Source organism: Antechinus flavipes, chromosome 2 (genome assembly GCF_016432865.1).
Source record: "Antechinus flavipes isolate AdamAnt ecotype Samford, QLD, Australia chromosome 2, AdamAnt_v2, whole genome shotgun sequence".
In the NCBI taxonomy this organism is placed as follows: Eukaryota; Metazoa; Chordata; class Mammalia; order Dasyuromorphia; family Dasyuridae; genus Antechinus; species Antechinus flavipes.
In genome coordinates, this window is record NC_067399.1 from 527746726 (window position 1) to 527764829 (window position 18104).

General features: G+C 35.3%; 1 protein-coding gene across 1 annotated transcript in view; it reads right to left on the reverse strand.

Annotated features, from left to right (window-relative positions):
- Nucleotides 1-13437: 13437 nt before the first annotated feature.
- LOC127551178 (pygopus homolog 1) overlaps nt 13438-18104 on the reverse strand; it is a 119991-nt gene continuing 115324 nt past the window's right edge. Inside the window, exon 10 of the mRNA XM_051980697.1 lies at nt 13438-13971. Within this exon, the coding sequence (XP_051836657.1) occupies nt 13865-13971 (107 nt within the window). The 3' untranslated portion in view covers nt 13438-13864. The remainder of the gene's footprint in view (nt 13972-18104) is intronic.

The window sequence follows — 18104 nt, forward strand, 5'->3', positions numbered from 1 at the left end:
TATCCTTATTTAAGCCATTTCTTTATTCTTTGGATTTATTTTCTGAAAAGAACTTCAAAATGTTTTTATTGTCTCATTTACATATAAAAATCCTTATTATAAGTTGCTCAAAGAAATTGATGAAGTAGAATTCATGCCCATTCCTTTTGAGATTTTTTAATCATTTTTATTAAAAAAGGCAACATAGCAATTAAAAACTATAAGGTATTCACTGTGTCAGTACTTAACGTTTCTAAAAATACTTGTTATCCTATGTTCAATATCTAACGGATTTTACATTAACATGTAATAATTCTATAGAATTTTCAGTAAGTAGTAACTAGTAAATCCTTTTTACCGTGTGGGTAAAAAAAATGTATTAGAGTTAGAATAATAGGCTTTTAAATGATCATAGGAGGAAATTCAGGGTAGGCGAATTCCTTTCAGACAAAGTTTGAAAAGTTAAAGCATTTTCATGGCAAACACATAAGTTAAGAATAGTTGCAGAAAGAACAGAACAAAATGGTTTGATTTGACAGACTAGTTACACACACAGAGTCACCAAACTAAATAGTATCCATATATCTGGCTGAAATGGGTAACCTGTCATTTATACACAGTCACTGCACTACATACCAAAATAACCTCAGATTGCTACTGTGATTTTCATTCTTAAAGATCTCACATAGTAACTATAAATTGTTCTCAGTCCTAAGGCAGATAGTTGGTAGAGGCTATACTAACTACCCAGTATAATAATGTTTTCAAAATCCATTTTATTCTCATAACTGTGAGATAGGTAGAGGAAATGCTCTCATTTGACAAGGAAATGAAACGTTATTCAAGAATTTAGAAAGTGGTAGAATTCAGATTTGAACCAAGAGCTCTAAAAGATCTAGAGAATAGCAATGATCAAAAGATCTTCATTGTAAAGACAAGACTAAAAAAAAACAGGGTTCTTTACCTGTAAAGATGAAGGCTAAAAAGTATTATGACCAAACTCTAGAAATTATTTCTTCTATGTTACTAATACAGAGGAAATAAGTTCATATTCACATTGTTAAATATTTAGAACAAGGATTTATACCTTGAAACTTTATAGTTTTTACATAAATAAAAATGTTTTACCAGAGTCAAGTAGCAAATATACTCTCTTGTATTATTAAGTATTGTATTTTTCTAATACATAAAATTTATAGATTTCATTACTCCCAAAGATTAAAAACTTGTGTGAGTTATTTAGATAAGTTAATGATGTATTTTCAACACTTTGATACTGATAGTATGATTTGCAACCGTCTCCTCCCACAAAGTACTTTGCATTGGAACTGATCATGTTAAACTTCCTAGCCTCCTTAACCTCTGTACCATGATAATAATATTGTAATAAAATGCATTAGGGAGAATGCATGTATAAAATGAAACATGGCATTTTCAATAATTATATTCCTAGAGGCACTAGTTGGTGTAGTGGATAGAGCAGCATCCCTGAAGTCAGGAGGACCTGAGTTCAAATGTGCCTCAGACACTTAATACTTCCTAGTTGTGTGCCCTGGGCAGGTCACTTAACTCCAGTTGCCTCAGTGGGGGGAAAAAAAATCCTATTCCTAGAGGCAGCTTAAGTGCCACCACTTAAGAGCACTGGGCCTGGAGTCAAGAAAATCTGAATTCATACATGACTTCACTTACTAGCTGTATGACCCTAAGGCAAATCACTTAATCATTGTCTGCCTCAGTTTCCTCCCCAAAAAGGGGTTAATAATCGTACTTATTTCCCAAGGTGATTGAGAAACTCAAATGGAATGTTTAAGCACCTGCATTTAGTGTTTAATGTTTGTGGTGGTCCACTTGAGGGCTGAGACATGACATTAAGAACATTTAGGAGAGGAAGCAGGAGGGCTGTGGAATGTCATAATGAAATAGATCAGAATTCTCCCTCTTTACTTCAATCTCATACCTATAAACTGTCTTTCTGGTCTTAACATCCAGAGACAAAAGATCATAAGCTCTTAACCAAATTCGAAGTGATGGGGAGTAGCTTCTGCCCAATACCTCCATTTTGTGGTAAAGTCTCAAACAATAAAGTAACCAATTTTGAACAGATGCCCTTCTTTTCTCTCAGCATTGGTTTCCCTATGCTAGCACCAGTTTCTTATGTTCCTTTTAATCTTTCTAAAAGAAAATTTCTATTTCAAATACTGAAAAACACAAATGATGTTCCTGAGAAAGGCTTAACTGCTAACTTTTTGCTTTTTCCTAAATCATTCTTGCTAGCAGATTCAGATTTAACCAGGTTTTCTGTTTTCTGTAGGAAAAGAGAGTTCCAAATCCACTAATGGATCCATTTCTACTCCAAATAGAGAAACTTTATCTAGAACTAAAATTCATTCCTCCATCAATGAATGACGCTATTTTTTCCACTTTTCCTTTATTTTTCTATAACCCTTAAAATTGCTAGAAGAATGGTTTTCCCACTAGTCGACACAAAGTAGGAGTCTATATTTAAGACATGTTATTTGAGCAAAACAAAGTACATGTAATTAATATAATGGTAAAAAGGATTAAGATAAAATCCATCTTTCTGAAATCAGTATTTACCCCAATCAGAAGCAAGGCTTACAAGAAGAATGGTTTAATTAATATACTCAGATAAGTTCCAGAAGAAATGTGCCTTAAGAGAAGCATATTTTTAATAGAATATTTTCTCAAAGTCTATAAAAAGTTGCAATGAGCATACTAAGGTTACATTAATAATTGGCTAGATATTACTGTTAGAATACTAATATAAGCTTGTACACTCGGATGTTTTACTGAAGGACTGGGTTTATATTCCTAGAGTATTGGCCAAAGGGATTTTCCTAGGATAAGCTTTTTCTCTTTGTCAGTTTGTCAGCTTCAAGACCTAAGTCAGAAGCAGAATTCTGAAAAAACACATCAGTGTTAAGCTATCTCTCTTAGTGAAGGATATTTCCCTCGCACAGCTGATTCTTCCCAACAGTACTCCCAATAAATACAATCTTAATTAGCAAGGGCTAGTGGTTACTACTATTTATAAAAACAAAGTAAACATTTAAAATAAAGGTAAACAAATGTTATTCTACTCTCCCCTACCCTTTCTTTCCTTTCCCAAAGTGGTTTTAGATCTTTGCTACAGAACTCCAGGGGAAAGGAAATATTAGGTTACCACTTTTGTGTCAGTACGTGGGAAGAAGGGGTGAAAGGCAATTTCCCTATCACAGCTTCTGAGATACCTTCATGCTAAGATTAATTCTTTATAAAAGTTGGCCCTACCTAATACTTCCCTTTCTCCAGCTCCAAGTAAATAGTTTCCCTTTCTCCAGCTTTATGCTTCTATTCCTCCATTTTGTAGCTATATTCCAACTTGTCTCTCTTCCTTTTGTGAGGGACAGAAAATCCTATCCAAAAGTGACTACTCAGAGACCTCTCGAAGTAAAAAAAAAGCAGAAAAGTTGTTTATTCATTCTCATGAGAATGAGCAATTCCACCGTGAGGAGGGAAAGAGAGAGATCTCACGGTAGAAGGGCTAAAGAAGGGGATAAGGTATACAGTTTTATAGGTTTTAGTTACAAAGGATTACATCATGAGTTGGAGAACATTAAGAGATAGATGTCCCCCACCCCTTCCCCCGCATCCCTTAATTGGATGTTATTCGTGCCAAAAACAGCAGATTCCCTAGTTCTGGGAGGAACCATACATCAGGCAACTAGTTGCCTAAACATTAATAACTTGAACAATGATAAATGTCGTCATTCTAGGTTAAATACATATATCTAAAATCTAAGTACATATTGGCTGCTACTCGACATACTCACGCAGGTCACAGAGACCTAGAGAAACTAAAAATACAGAAGAGGAAGTTAAATGTCCTTGGAAGTTCAGCTGCTGGAATTTCTTCACTTTATCTTTACTACATACAGCTGCTGGAAGTTCTTCACTTACTTACTACTACTACTACCCACACCCCCACACCCACACCTACACCCACACACTTTGAATCTATCTTCAAACTCACTTTTAAAAGTTACCCTGAGGTATAGTTTAATTATTAATTCTGTAGCATTATTCCCTTTTTGATTCATTCTGGGGACTAACTTGCACTACATAAAGAGATGGAGAGTTGCCTTTTTACAGTTATAGTTTATTTAGCATCACATTACTTGGCTTTTTTCTGTGATGTGAATATTTTCAGGGACCACTCCCTTAAAAGAATATGCTCGCTTGTGAAAGTAAAGAGCTCAAATATTTACACTTATTTAAAAGCAGTATTCTCCCTTTGGAAAATTGAACTTAAAAATGTATTAGGTTGAAAGGCAGCATGATGTATCATGTAGTTGGGGGTGACCTTGGAATTAGGAAAACAGGTTCAAATCCTGTCTGTGAAACATACTGGCTAAATGACCATTGCCAGACTCTACTTCTCAGTACCTCAAGTGCCTTTCTAATACTATAAATTACAGATGAACTTTCAACCTACATGGGTGAGAAAAAGTTTCTACAATAGGATTTGTATTAATAAATTAAATCAAAGGATATAGACTGGGGAGTGGGGTGGAAAATATTAGCTTTAGGATGTCAATTTAAAGTTTTGAAATAAGTGTCATTCAATTGGTGTTTTAAAAAGTTCACAGGACTGCAACAAAAGAATTCTCTTCCCTTCCAATCAGATATTTAAAAGTTACCAACACTAATTAGGGGATCAGTGGTTTTCATACTGTTAATGAAATGGATTTCTCATCACTGTCTATCAACTACTTCAAACCAGGTACATACAGTTCTCTTCCAAATTACTAAATATTTAAATTTGTTTTCTCACAATGTACGTATTCATAAATATAATTGTTTATTTGATGAATTAACATCATGATATTTATAACAGTGAATAATAGAAATCTTTTTTTAAAGGGCATACATAGGGAGAGGTAGAAGTTATAAAGCCTTCTTGGAAATTAAAGTAGCTCCTTACCAAAAGGAAATCTTTAAGTACTCATAGTGTAATGCCGGAGAAACTGAGGCAGGAGAGAGATTAGAGAGTTTTTAATATTTTATTAATGGGAGAATAAGATTGACTGGACAGGATTCTCATCTCAAATTGTCCAGACAGAGATAAAGATATACTGGGACCAAGGAATTCATGTTGGTCCCAGGGCTGGAGGATACTGTCATCTCAAAGAATCCAGCGTCCAGCATGCAGCTGCCATTCTCCAGCAAATGAATGGAGGAACCCCAACTTCTTAAATACCTTTGGAGACAAAGAAGAGGGAAAGAGCGGGAAAGCCCCTATCAAGGCCATAAATCAAAAAACTCAGAGAGAGGAAGTCTGAATACCCAGAGATATCTTGGAATATTTTAGAGGGATGTTGTAAATTCTTGAGGACAGAAGATAATCAAGAGGTCTACTCTCTTGTTTATCTTGCTTGGGCTAACAATTTATAACCTTAGAGTAATTGGTCCTCAGCCTTCATGGACCAGAGGGAGATTTACAGGTTAGGGGAGTAATTAGGGAGACTGAGACAAGGGAAACTTGTACAAGGAAACTGAGTCAGGACAGTTAAAAGAGAACTGTGGCATAACATTAGAATATAATTGTGAAATTTCCATTAGCTGGGAGTATATTATGAGGTTCCTGTAATACAAGTTGTATTGTTGTTTCCTCAAGGCAATATTTAAATTGTTTCATTTAGGGTTTTATTTCTATATTTACAATTCTGACATTTCCTACATTATGGTATTCAGGTTTGTTTGTTTTTTTTCATATTATTCTGAGAGATTTATGATCATAAAAAATTTCTGTGTATCCCATCTTCAAGGTCAATCATTTTTGCTCATATGGAATTTATATGTTCTTTTTAACATTGTTGACTTTTGCTTCATTTTTTGCCAGATTTTTCTCCAGTTCAATATTTTTGTGTTCCAAATCTGTAATCTTTTATTTCTTTGGTGATAATCTCTATCATGGATTCAATTATTTTTCTAATCAAATGATTTTTAAAAATTCTGCATTGAACATTCAAAGCTGACTTATATTTTTAATTTTTCTTACACAATTTCTTTCCTTTATTTTAAAAAATAATTATTGTGGAATTTTTCTATGCTTTCGTGAAAATTTATAGCATTCTGTGATTGATCAAGTATGTGAGACAGTGACTCTTATCCAAATTAAAATCAACTATTCTCAAGGTAAAAAGAAAAAAAAAAGATTAAATCAACTGAGAAAGGGCAACTCCCAACAGAAAAAATGTCAGTGGAGGAGTGCAAAGCACAAACTTCAAAACATAAGATTAAATAGTCTTTAAATGCAGAAGCCTGCCCCCACCCCCAACATATCCTTCCATTGTCTGGGGGAGTCCAGGCTTACATTCTAAATGGAGATATCTATCCAGAAACAAAGGAATTCTAGTGAATAACACACTCTTAATTTAAATTTCTCTAGAGAACTGCTATACAAACAGATAATCTTGGATGAGAGAATTCTGTTACCTGAACTGCCAAAGCCATCATGGAAGTATTTAAATGTTAATTAAGAACTGAGGGAAAATAGAAGGGGACAATCAAATACCTGCAGCTTTTTAGCTATAGTTCAATTTGTTAATGCAAAGTTTTCAAGTCACAATTAGGGCATAGTTCAAAGCCACATTTCCATGAAAGGTCTTCATTTCCATTCTGTCCCTCCTCTTTTTTAATCTTTGAAGACCTTTCACACCATTCTTGGTACATTTCCTCAACCCTCTTTTTCTCATTCTCTAATCCCTCTGGACCTGGTTTGTGCTTTTTTCTCTACTAGGGTCCATCCTTGTTTAACTGGACCTCCCTCTTCAGGTTGTAGTGTTTATCATCCTGCTCAGCAATGTCTGTAGTCCACTGTTAATTCCTCCAGCCTTTCTCCAGTCTAGTTAGCATCTTTAAAGATAGACACAATAACCTTTGAGACAATCTCAATGGGAATTTAGTCTGGGAAACTAACTGTCTTACTACAATTAAGTTAAGAAGTTAAGCTTTCCCAGACTATCTTGATGGCATATCTTTAGGCAGGTCTAGGACCTAGTCCACCACCTGACTCCCAAACCTTCCCTCTTCAGTTTGCATCTTAAAACACCTGAGGCTACATTTCTCCCATAAAAGATCTACTTATGATGAAAATTTTTGCTAAATTCTCTTCAGGATTAAGACCACTAAGATATTTTCTCTCCCTCAGAGTGTCTTTCCTCTAGCTAACTCTGGGCATTCTGCCAGACAATGGCTCTCACCTCATGGGGGAACTTGTTATTCATATGCTCTCCCAATTCTACTTCACATCTGCCACTCCTGGTGTCCACCATATCCTCCTATTTTGTCTGCAACTCATTTCCTCAAATCTATCCTGTGCCAAAGAGAATGGCCACCGTGAATCTTCACATGATCAAATCCCAACTTTTGGTGCCTGCCATCATTTGGTGACAAACCTCATGCCATAGATCACATCAGTGAGGACCAGATCTAGAATGGGACACAGGCCAACTTTCTGATGTCTTTGGGAATTTCCTTCATTACCTGTCCATTATCAATTTTTACATAGCAAAAAAAATAATTTTCCACAAACTCAACCTTCTTCAGTCAAGTAGTCTAATACAAGTAGCCTAATGAAGAAATTTTTAATGTTAATTCTGATAGGGTTCTTTAATGTGAAATGAGAAAAGTATATTCTATGTGACTGTTCCCATTGTAGAGGGCTAATATTGAATAAGTCCATGAACAGGAAGAGTCCAGTCCAGGTATTACTTGAGATCTGCTCTCTATAAGGGTGAACAATTCAAATTAATAGCTTACTACCTCCCTAATAATGAATGAAAGACATACTTGAGATAAATTTAGGATAATCTTGATGGAGAATGCATGTGACAGGAGCAAGGTGTCACAATTATGCCATTTATAATTCTGTCTTGTAAATATATTGATTATGATAATTACTGCTATTTGCAACTGTTTCAGTAAATACTTTGGTATTGATAAGAATCACAACTATTTACAATTCTGTTGGTATTGATGAGCATCACAACTATGCTATTTACAATTCTGTTTTGATAAATAGTACTAGGTGGATAGTTTAGGTGGATAAGATAATTAAGGACTGAAATGTCAAATTATGGTTTATGTATTAACCCTGGAATGAACATGGTGACACCTGGAGGTAGCTATCGTTAACATAACAGTAGCTTAAAGAGTATATAAACCCTGTCCCTCAGATTAACAAAAGGCAGTTACCAAGAATATCTTCTGCCTGGCCTTGAATATTCTATTCAGATTCACACTTTGGGTATTCACTGAAGCTGAGTTCTAGCAAATACCAATGTATTCTGGAGTACTGTTTCTCTAGTCTGAGCGGGCCGGATCCATGGACAAATCCAATGCCTTTGTTGCTGGTTAATAATTATTTTGACCAATGAGCCTATTCAGCATAAAAATTGGGGTTCTGTACCCCCAACTCCCATCTGGTACCATTTATCACTCCAATCATTTTTGTCCCTAGTAATTGTAGTAGATAATCTTTCGCAAATAAAACTATTTATCATGAAAGTCAGCAACAACAAAAATGCTAAAAGAAACAGATATATACATCTAGCAACAGATAAAGGACTAAGCCAAATATGTATTACTTACTTATTTAGAATATAATGATCACATTTTTTTCAGATACTTGAACTGTGCTCATAACTTCTACTGAATACTTGCCCTGATTATAGAAATTTGCTATGAAAGGAAAAAGCAGGGACATGATTATAATAGCATCAAAACTTGTCTTTCCGATCTTGGCCTGAGAGCACATACATGACAGGATAAAGCATTCTTAACTAAATGTATGCAATAACAATTTCACCTTATAGTCAGACTGAGGAATAATCACGTGGGCTCTTATTCAAAGGAATACCACTGGGAAACTGAATCAGAAGGATCCCACCTTAAGCAGAGGCCAAGGTTGTCCTCCCAACTCTTGCCCAGATACTAACCTTCACTTGTAACAATTCAGGATCACATTCCTTCAGATAGCTTGTGGCATATTCCTTTCAGATGGTGGATTATTGGCTTGATGATCCATCAGACAATCATATCTGAATTCAAAACTCCAAATAATATCAGCTACAGTCCTGAGGGATTTTATCTCAAATAGTAAGTCTCAATCAACACTTCAGGTGAATTTAGCTCTCAAGGATTACATATCCTAAATATGTATTGACTATACCTAATTACATTGATAATAAAAGATTCATCCTAGAAAGTTCACAGTCTATCTTTATATCTAAATAGATGGGTTTTTAATTCAACATTACACTTTAAAATGTTCAATAACCAATTTATATCAAAACATGTACAGGTATTAACCATGTTCAAAGGGACAAAGACATAAACCACTGTTCTCAATGCTCCTCTAAAGAATGGGAACAGTTTTTAAATGACTTAATATAACTAATTAAAAGTCACATAAAATATACTTTTCTCATTTCACATTAAAGAACTCTTTTGGAATTAACATTACAAATTTCTTCATCCTAAAAAATTTTAATTCAACTTCTTTCAATCAAGAGTCCCTATAAAATTTTCTGGAAATATAAGTAACAGGTACACCACCAATATTGTTAAAATTCCTCTAAGCACAATTAATCTCCCCTCCCACCAAACCATTCCTAGTTGCAAAGTCAATTTTCGAGGTTATAAATTGTCCTTAACAGTTCATTCTTGAGGTTCCTCCAGAGGTCCTTTAGCCTTGGTATTCTCAGCCTCCCAACTGTAGTTTCAATCATCTGTAATGTCTAGTAAGGTCCTTCCCATTCTGCTTCTTCCAAGACTTAGTAAGCACCCATTCTCCTGGAACTTCAAACTCCAAAAGTGTCATCTGGACCAGCAATTCTTGCTTCATAATAGCCAAAAAGGATGAGGACACTGCCAGTATATAATTCCTTAAAAACTTATCCTTTATTTCAAAAGATGGTCTTTCCCTTTTTCCTCTCAACAAAATAAACCAGTCTGGTATTCTGGACCAGTTCGAATTCTTTAACAAAGCAATAGGCAATTTGTTCTAAAACAATTTAGTCTCTAACATCACCTTAGTAATAGATTTCTTAAGAATCTGGAACTGAAACCTCAGGAGCCTGCTGGTATTAAAGATTTCTTTGAATTTACACACAGCCCTTGGGGGATGGACAGTTCCTCCAATGGAGTGGGGCAGGCAAACAAAAACAAAACAACAGTATTTAATCCCTACACATTTTGGTACTTAATCCCAATTCTTCCTAAAGAAGGGTCATCTTTCCAGAATACTACAAAGATTTTTAGAGCCAACTAGATTGTTCCTTTCCCAAAATTCACAGTATCTTAATTCTCTTTATGGAAGACTCACCTGATCTAACCAAAGAAAAATGAGAGAACCCTTAAGGATTCAGATCTCTTAAAGAGTTTTCAAAGAGAAATGGGAATCTTAAATTCTCCCAGTCTCGCAGCTGGCTCCCTACTTCTTGCCAAAAGGAAAGTCCTCTTATAGACTTGAACTGCTTAGAATCAACCTCCTCATTTTCCCCTCACCAGTTACTTGCCTTACCTGGGTTGTGCACTTACTTGATTTCAAACTTTTCTCAGCTGGTTAATCTCTTGCACCAAATTAATCTTCTATCTTTGCTAGCACACTTCTGTTTTTGCTTTCTCTGAGTTTCTCTCTTCTGGAATTTAACTGATCGGAGCAGGAGTTCCCAAACTGAGTCCAAAACCACTGGAGAACTCTCCAGAGGGCACCCTCTCAAGGATTCGTATGGGAGAGACCCCTCACAAACAGGAAATATCCCAAATTCCCAAACTTGTGGAAGAGTGACCCTTAAAATCAGATTCTCAAGGTTTTACCTTGATATTTTAATTTGCTTTTTAAGCAAAAAACCAAAAGGATTTATTGCCACCTCCAGAGAAAGGGTAATTGAACAGAAAAGGTGTCAGTAAAGGAGTGCAAAGTACAAACTTCAAAACACAAGATTAAATAGACTCTAAAAGAACAAGCTCCCCTCCCACCTTTTCTCCCACTATCTGGAGGAATGCAGGTTTACATTCTAAATGGGGATATCTACCCCAGAAACAAAAGAATATTAATAAATAACAAACTCTTAAATTTCCCTAGAGAATTGCTATCTCTTGGATGAAAGAATTCTTTCCCCAAGCCATCTTGCCTTTAAAAGAAGAACCTAAAAGCTAATGTGTGGGGGAAACGAGGGAAAATGTTTATCCAAAAAAATTGAACACTTGCAGCTTTTTAGCTATAACTCAACTTGCTATTGCAAAGTCTCAAGTCACAATTAGTGCTTAGTTCAAGACCACATTCCCCTGAGGTCTTCACTCAGTTCATCCCATTCTTCAAGTATTGGTTCATTTTCCTTTGTTTTATAATACTTGTTGAGAACTTTCTCTTTTGAGAACTTAATATTCATCCTTTTGGTTTTAGAATCAGATGTTGATTTATCTGATTGTGCTCTAGGCTTTTATTGAGGCTTTTTTTTTTTTCTTGACACAATTGGTCTTTTGACCTTTTTAAAAAAAATCCTATCATTCATTTCCTGGATCCATTCCTTTTCTGATGGCCACACCTCTGACATTGAGCTGCAAGGCTGCCTCAGCCTCAAGTTAGAAACTATCCTTTTCCAATCTGGATTCCTGCCATTACCACCCTTTGGGGAAAATAACTAGTTCCATTGAAGTTTTTGTACCATTCTTCAAACTGGATACAGCTATTTATGCTGGTAATCTACACTATTGCTTCCTTGGGTTGTCTCCTTTTCTTCTTGTGTCTGGGAGTCTGCTACTTTTTATGGGTGTTCCAGGCATTCTTTTCAGTCTTTGGTTTTCTCACTTAGAATTGGGTCCCAGGCAAAAGGCAGCTTGTTTTTAACCCGCCTCTTCCTTCCTCCTCTGATTCAGCAGTAATAGGTGGTTGAGTAAGGACGGTGTCCATGATTACATCAGAAGGGGAGGTGGGGTATGGTTCTCAGTAGATTTCTACAGCAAGGGAAATAGGAATACCAAGATGAGTCCTGTTCATTGGCTTATTCTCTTTCATTGGCTGTTTTAAAGATTAGATTTCTCCAGGGTTAATTCATAAGAATATAATATTGTAAATATTCTTTGTTCTGTGGATGTGAAATGTAATTGTAATGACTTTGTAATGATATATATGGATTTATTGAGAGTTTATATAAAATGACCAGATATTCAAAATCTTGCTGACCATATAACTGAGATTCCATCCTATGATCCTCTTGAATAACTATCAGGTGATTAAATTATTTTTAATTTTTCAATACAAAAAATGTTTTAAAAAATGAATTATGACAGCTGTCATATTGAAAAGGGAAGTTTTGGTATTTAAAAATTTGCATACCACATTGAGATACAATATATAATGATGCAATTAGATTACACAATATTCTGATATCCCACATATAATGGAAAATCTCAACACTCAGATTCTCTATTGAATATACCAAAAATATTTCAGTGGTTTTGATCATTCATTTTTTACCTTTTTTGAATGAAATTGATGTAAACTGTGTCTCCCTGATCTTTGGGGATGGGTGGACCTGGATTAAAGAAACCCTAAATTCTCAACCCCTCCCACCTTTGGGAGGGGCCCCACCTTCCTCTTCTTAGGGGAAACTCCCATGGCCATCTCTGTCTACAATTCAATTGGAGATTTGGGGCTGGAGCATAATCACCACCTTTTTTGAATTGAAAATTAGCCCTTAAATCTCCCTAGCCTTAAACCATAGAAGGCTAATTAAAACAACTGTACCCCAAACCTTTGCTAATTCCTTTCTGGATTTGGTCCACTGGGAAATTGTTTCTCAGTGTAAACCCATTTTTGCCAAAACCCTACCCTTCCTAAATTCCTTTTGGAACTAGCCCTCTGGGAAGTTGCTTCTCAATGTAATAAACCCATTTTTTGCCAAAAACCTTGCCTGCAGATCAGGACTGTGAATTCTTTGCAAAAACCTGTCACCAGCCTGGGGACTCCATTGCTGTTAGGGTAAATCTCACCCCTCATTTCTCACATCTCAACAAAATGAAGTGTGGTTAGTTTTCTTCAACCCTTATAATAACTAGATATGGCTGTGTTTCTTCAATTAGTCATTTTTCCAGATCAAGCCAATTTAATTTGACACAGGAATGCTAAGAGAGCATTTAAAAATGAACATATATGTGTGTATATGCATATATATATATAAACTAATTCACAAGGCTCATCTTGGAATTCTTATCTCTCTTGCTGTAGAGATTCTATTGAGAATCATGTCCCACCCTGCCCTCCTGAAGTACTCATAGATACTGCCCTTGCCCAATAGCCGAATTGAAAGAGGAAGGAAGAAATGAGAAAAAAAAATAAATTAAAAAATTAAATATAAAATTAAAATTACATGAAAAAATAACTACATGTGACTTAATAACTCAGTTGTTTTATTGGTAAAATACAATTTAAATGAACACATTACATACTATGTATTTTTTAAAATAGATCTCTGATCAAAATCAAATCAACACCCTAATATTAAACACCAAACCTGTTTAATTACTTGGGCAAGCTCATACAACAAGAGGAAAAAAGATAACTTTATAAATACTTCTAAGGTAAAGAATTAAAATGTATTATTTTTTTACTTTGATTTACTTACTCAAATTTGTTCAATTTGCATAGCTTGTTTTCTACAATTTACAATTTTATTTTGCCTTCTACAGAAATTGCAAAAATAATAAACATGAAGTCATTTGGCAGTATGAACTAGAATACAACAAAGGAAAATGAAAGTGAAGTGGTTTGGACCTCATTATCAACACAATATTTAGCTGCTTGTAGTATTCATTTTTATTCTAGTTCAGTTCCTTGGATTATATTTCGAATCTTCTCAGCATCTTTTCGTACAACTTTGTTGGATGGATCAATCTTAAGTGCTGCTTCATAATCCTGTAAACCTATATTCATAAAGCAAGGGACAACAAAATATATATTTTATAGAATATAAAAAACTCATATATATTGTAATGCTGGAGAAACTGAGCAAGATAGAGATTAGAGAACAATTTAATAATTTATTTAAAAGGGAGAGATTTACTGGGACCAAGTGGATCCATGGTTTGGTCCCAGGGCTGAATGAGACTATCATCTCAAAGAATCCACCATGGACTATGGGATACGAGATTCTTTTATAGGGTAATAAGAACAATGACATAATGGGGCGGGGGTACCTGGATGAGGATGACCTAATGGGGAGAGGCACCTAGGATGACATAATGGAGGGAGGTACTGGAAAGGCTTCTAATATGCTAATGATGTCTAAAATGGATCAAGACCTTTATCCCATTAAAAATTAAAAGGGAATAAGTATAGCCTAAGGTCTAATATATAAGACCTTTATCCTATCAAACATTAAGAAGGAATGATTATAACCTGAGGCAGAGTAATTAAATAGGACAATTAGGGAAACTGGGTCAGAACATTAAAAGAGAACTGTGGCACAACAATATTACATATATATATGTACACACGTGTGAGTGTGTATACCTCACACCTACCCACAAATATATATATATATAAAACTTATTGTTCTACAAAACTGGGTCTTACTAGAATATAGATATATATTTCTGTCCTGATATTGGATCTTTACAGTTTCCTGCCTTGTCATTGTGATGATAGGATTTATCTTCTCTTTCATGCATTTTTGATCAATCCACTCAACTGACTCCTTCCTATATGGCTAAAAACATGTTTATTTTTTTCAAATGCTAAAATACACATCCTGAGATTCATCCCTCCCAAATGATTACAATTCTCTTTCTCTCTAATACCTCTTGTTAAACTTAGTACCTTGCACAGAATAGGTGCTTAGTGAAGCCCATGTTGATTTGAATTGAAACTTCCTTAAAATGTTGTCTTCACCCTGATATAAACATTTTGGAGAGCAATATGGGACTATACAATAAAAAAGCCCTCACTGGGTTATATTTTTTAACTCAACAATTTCATTCCTAAAATTTTATACTAAAATATCAAAAAGAGGCCTATCTGTACAAAAACATTAAATGTTTATTTATTTAAAATATCCTATACATCAAACAACATTCTTGATTGTGTTTGACTATCTGAATTGTCTAAATAATTTATCTGAACAAATTATGGTATATTAAATGAATGAATTCTTATGGCTCCATGAAAATAGCAAATAAAAATACAAGAAAATACAGAGACTTAGGTAAAGTTACTTAAAATGAGTCCAAAAGAACCAAAACTGTATACTCATTGATTAAAAATATATCCATACATTTTTTTCTTTAAAAATAACCAAGTCATTACCAAAGTAAATAAATTTTAGAGACACTTGAAAGGTAACATAATTATCCTGACCCAGTCTGAAGAGGGAACCCCAAAACTGAAAATCCTTAAAGGGGAAAACCTCCTTCGACTCTGCCTCAGTGAGGGGTCTCCACCCCAAGCACAAACAGTTTAATGTTTGTTATCTGAGTGGGGTCAGCTCAATCCCGAAACCTACTGACTTCAATTCAAATTCTAACCCTAGCTAAAACCCAGTGAGGAGCCAACCTGGGACTCCACCCACGAGCCCCCCTTCAGCTTGCAACCAAAACCCCCTATTATAAAAGAGCCAGCCTGAAGCCCTCTCTTTGCAGAGATTCCAAACATGCCAACTAAGTCATGGTTGGCATCCCAACGAGCCTCTGTCCACTGGAATACAGTTTCCAGTGCCCTTTCTCTTTACTCTCACCTGTTTCCTTAACCTGACTTTAACCTTACTTCCAACCCCCATAATAAACCTCTTTTATCAATCTAGGTTTTCAGGTCTCTAAATACCTTTACAGGGGACTCTTGTGCCGCCAGAAGGGAATCCCAGAACTCCCTACACTTGTGCCACCACTAGACCTCATTTAGACCTTATTTAACTCCCTGACCACTAGTAACCCTAATTTCATTTGGGTACCCCAAATCTAAACCTCATCAAGTCCTGAATCAGTTTCTCTGCTTCAGTTTATAATAATCAGCTCAAAGCTCAGTCCTGCAAAACCTCACCTCCTTTATTATCAGAATATTTGATAAGGATAAAAAGATATTTTAGAATATCAGAATGCCTCCCCATCCCAAGCTACTGGAATGTCAGATACCATCTTATCAAGATTCCTCTCCCCATCTCTGGGGTTTGTCCCCCCATTAGGTCATCTCATCCCCCATGCCCTGTCAGAACCAGATTGTCAGAGTCCTGTTCCCACTCTCAGCACTCTGACTCTGCCCCTGCCTCAATCAACCCCCTGAGTCTGAGCCATATGTGTATAGGTCAATATATAGATTAAATACTCTCTACTCTCTATCTTGCCTCAGTTTTTCCACCATTACAATAAGAACAAACAAGAACAAACACATTTTTGTTTATAGTCTGCTGTGATTAGCTCTAGAATGCTAAGAGTTTATGGAAGATTTTCTTTATGTTTTTGTATTTATTTGATATTTTTGTTGATGATTATTAAATTTATCATAAATTTTGTCTTTACTCAATGCTTTTATTTCCCCCTTAGCATTCACTCTTCTCTTCTTAATTCTTTATAATCTGATTTCTATTTCCAACATTCTACTGAAATTTTCCTTCCAAAGTTAACAATGATAGATAAGTAGACAGATGGACAGACATGCATATATCATATAAAAAGGCTTATTAAGCATTTATTATATGACAATTTCTCTGTCAAGTTCTCTGGTAAAATATAAATACACAAGTAATTGGCTAGCCATTATGCCAAATTTGCCCATGCTTCATATGTTACTACTTAAGGTATTGTGCCACAGTTCCTTAATTGTCTTACTTCAGTTTCCTGAATTGTTCTGCCTGAGTTTCCCTAATTGGTCTTGCCTCAGTTTCCTTAATTGTTCTGCCTCTATCTCCTTAGTTGCAAACCCCCCCCCTCCAGTTTATTAAGACTAGTATAACTCAGAGGTTATAAATTCTCAATGTGTAAACTCAAAAAGGGGGAGTCCAGACTTCCTGGCTCTAAACTAGACATATTCTTAACTCCCAGTTTGTTAGAATTTATGGTCCTACCCCGCAACCTGTCAGAATCAGATTGATAGTTCCTGCCTGTAGATTCCCCAATCACCAGAGTTTGGACTCCACTCCCTGCCTTTGTTTAGCTATTCACATTCTCTGCTGGATGATTTTGGACATCATCCCTGGGGGCAGCATGCCCGCAGTACAATCTCTCCCTCTTAGAAATCCAAATAAAATATTAAAAACTCTAATCTCTATCTTGCCTCAGTTTCTCAGGCATTACAAAGGATAAGCATCAAACCATTTTTTAATTTAAATCTCTTATTTTCAGCTTTGTATATTACATACAATAAGCACTTAAAATAATAATTGAATAAAACCAATTCACTGAATGAAATGAAAAAATTTAAGAAGTAACACATTACAGGTGTCTGGGAAAATTTGATAAAAATCTGAACAAGGGGTTAGAAAATCTGTATTATGCCTCATAACTTTTTCTGATTGACTTTAGAAGATCATTTAATGTCTTTGGATCACACTTTGAAGGATTAAGTGGCCTTTTTGTCCCTACTTTTTCCCTCTTTAAAGCTTTTAATCCAAAGACATTTAGGGAACAGTTTAAAAAGGAATACAATGAATATTCAACCATAGGCATAGTTTTGATGGTTGTGAAAGCCAGTCAGATACTAGCTGTACTATCAAGTATTCTTCCTAATATCATGGCCTTTTCTGAAAAATAGCCCAGGCATCTATGTATTTAAACTGAAGAGACTTAGATGTGATATGCTGCAGAGTTGCATGGAAGGAATAACTAGTATTCTTAGCCTTCCTTTTCTTCAAAAGAATCCAGATAAACCTCCCTGCAGTCTACCTGAAAGTCAATAATATTCACATGCCTCCAAGAATGCTCTGTTTTGCATCTTGTCCCTTACATACCAGAGAAAGATATTACTGGCAAAGGGCACATAGAACTTGTCCAGAAGAGTCCAGACTCAACAATATCTATAGTGTTGCTCAGATTTCACACTGGCTGATAAGATTTGGTCAAGTCATTAT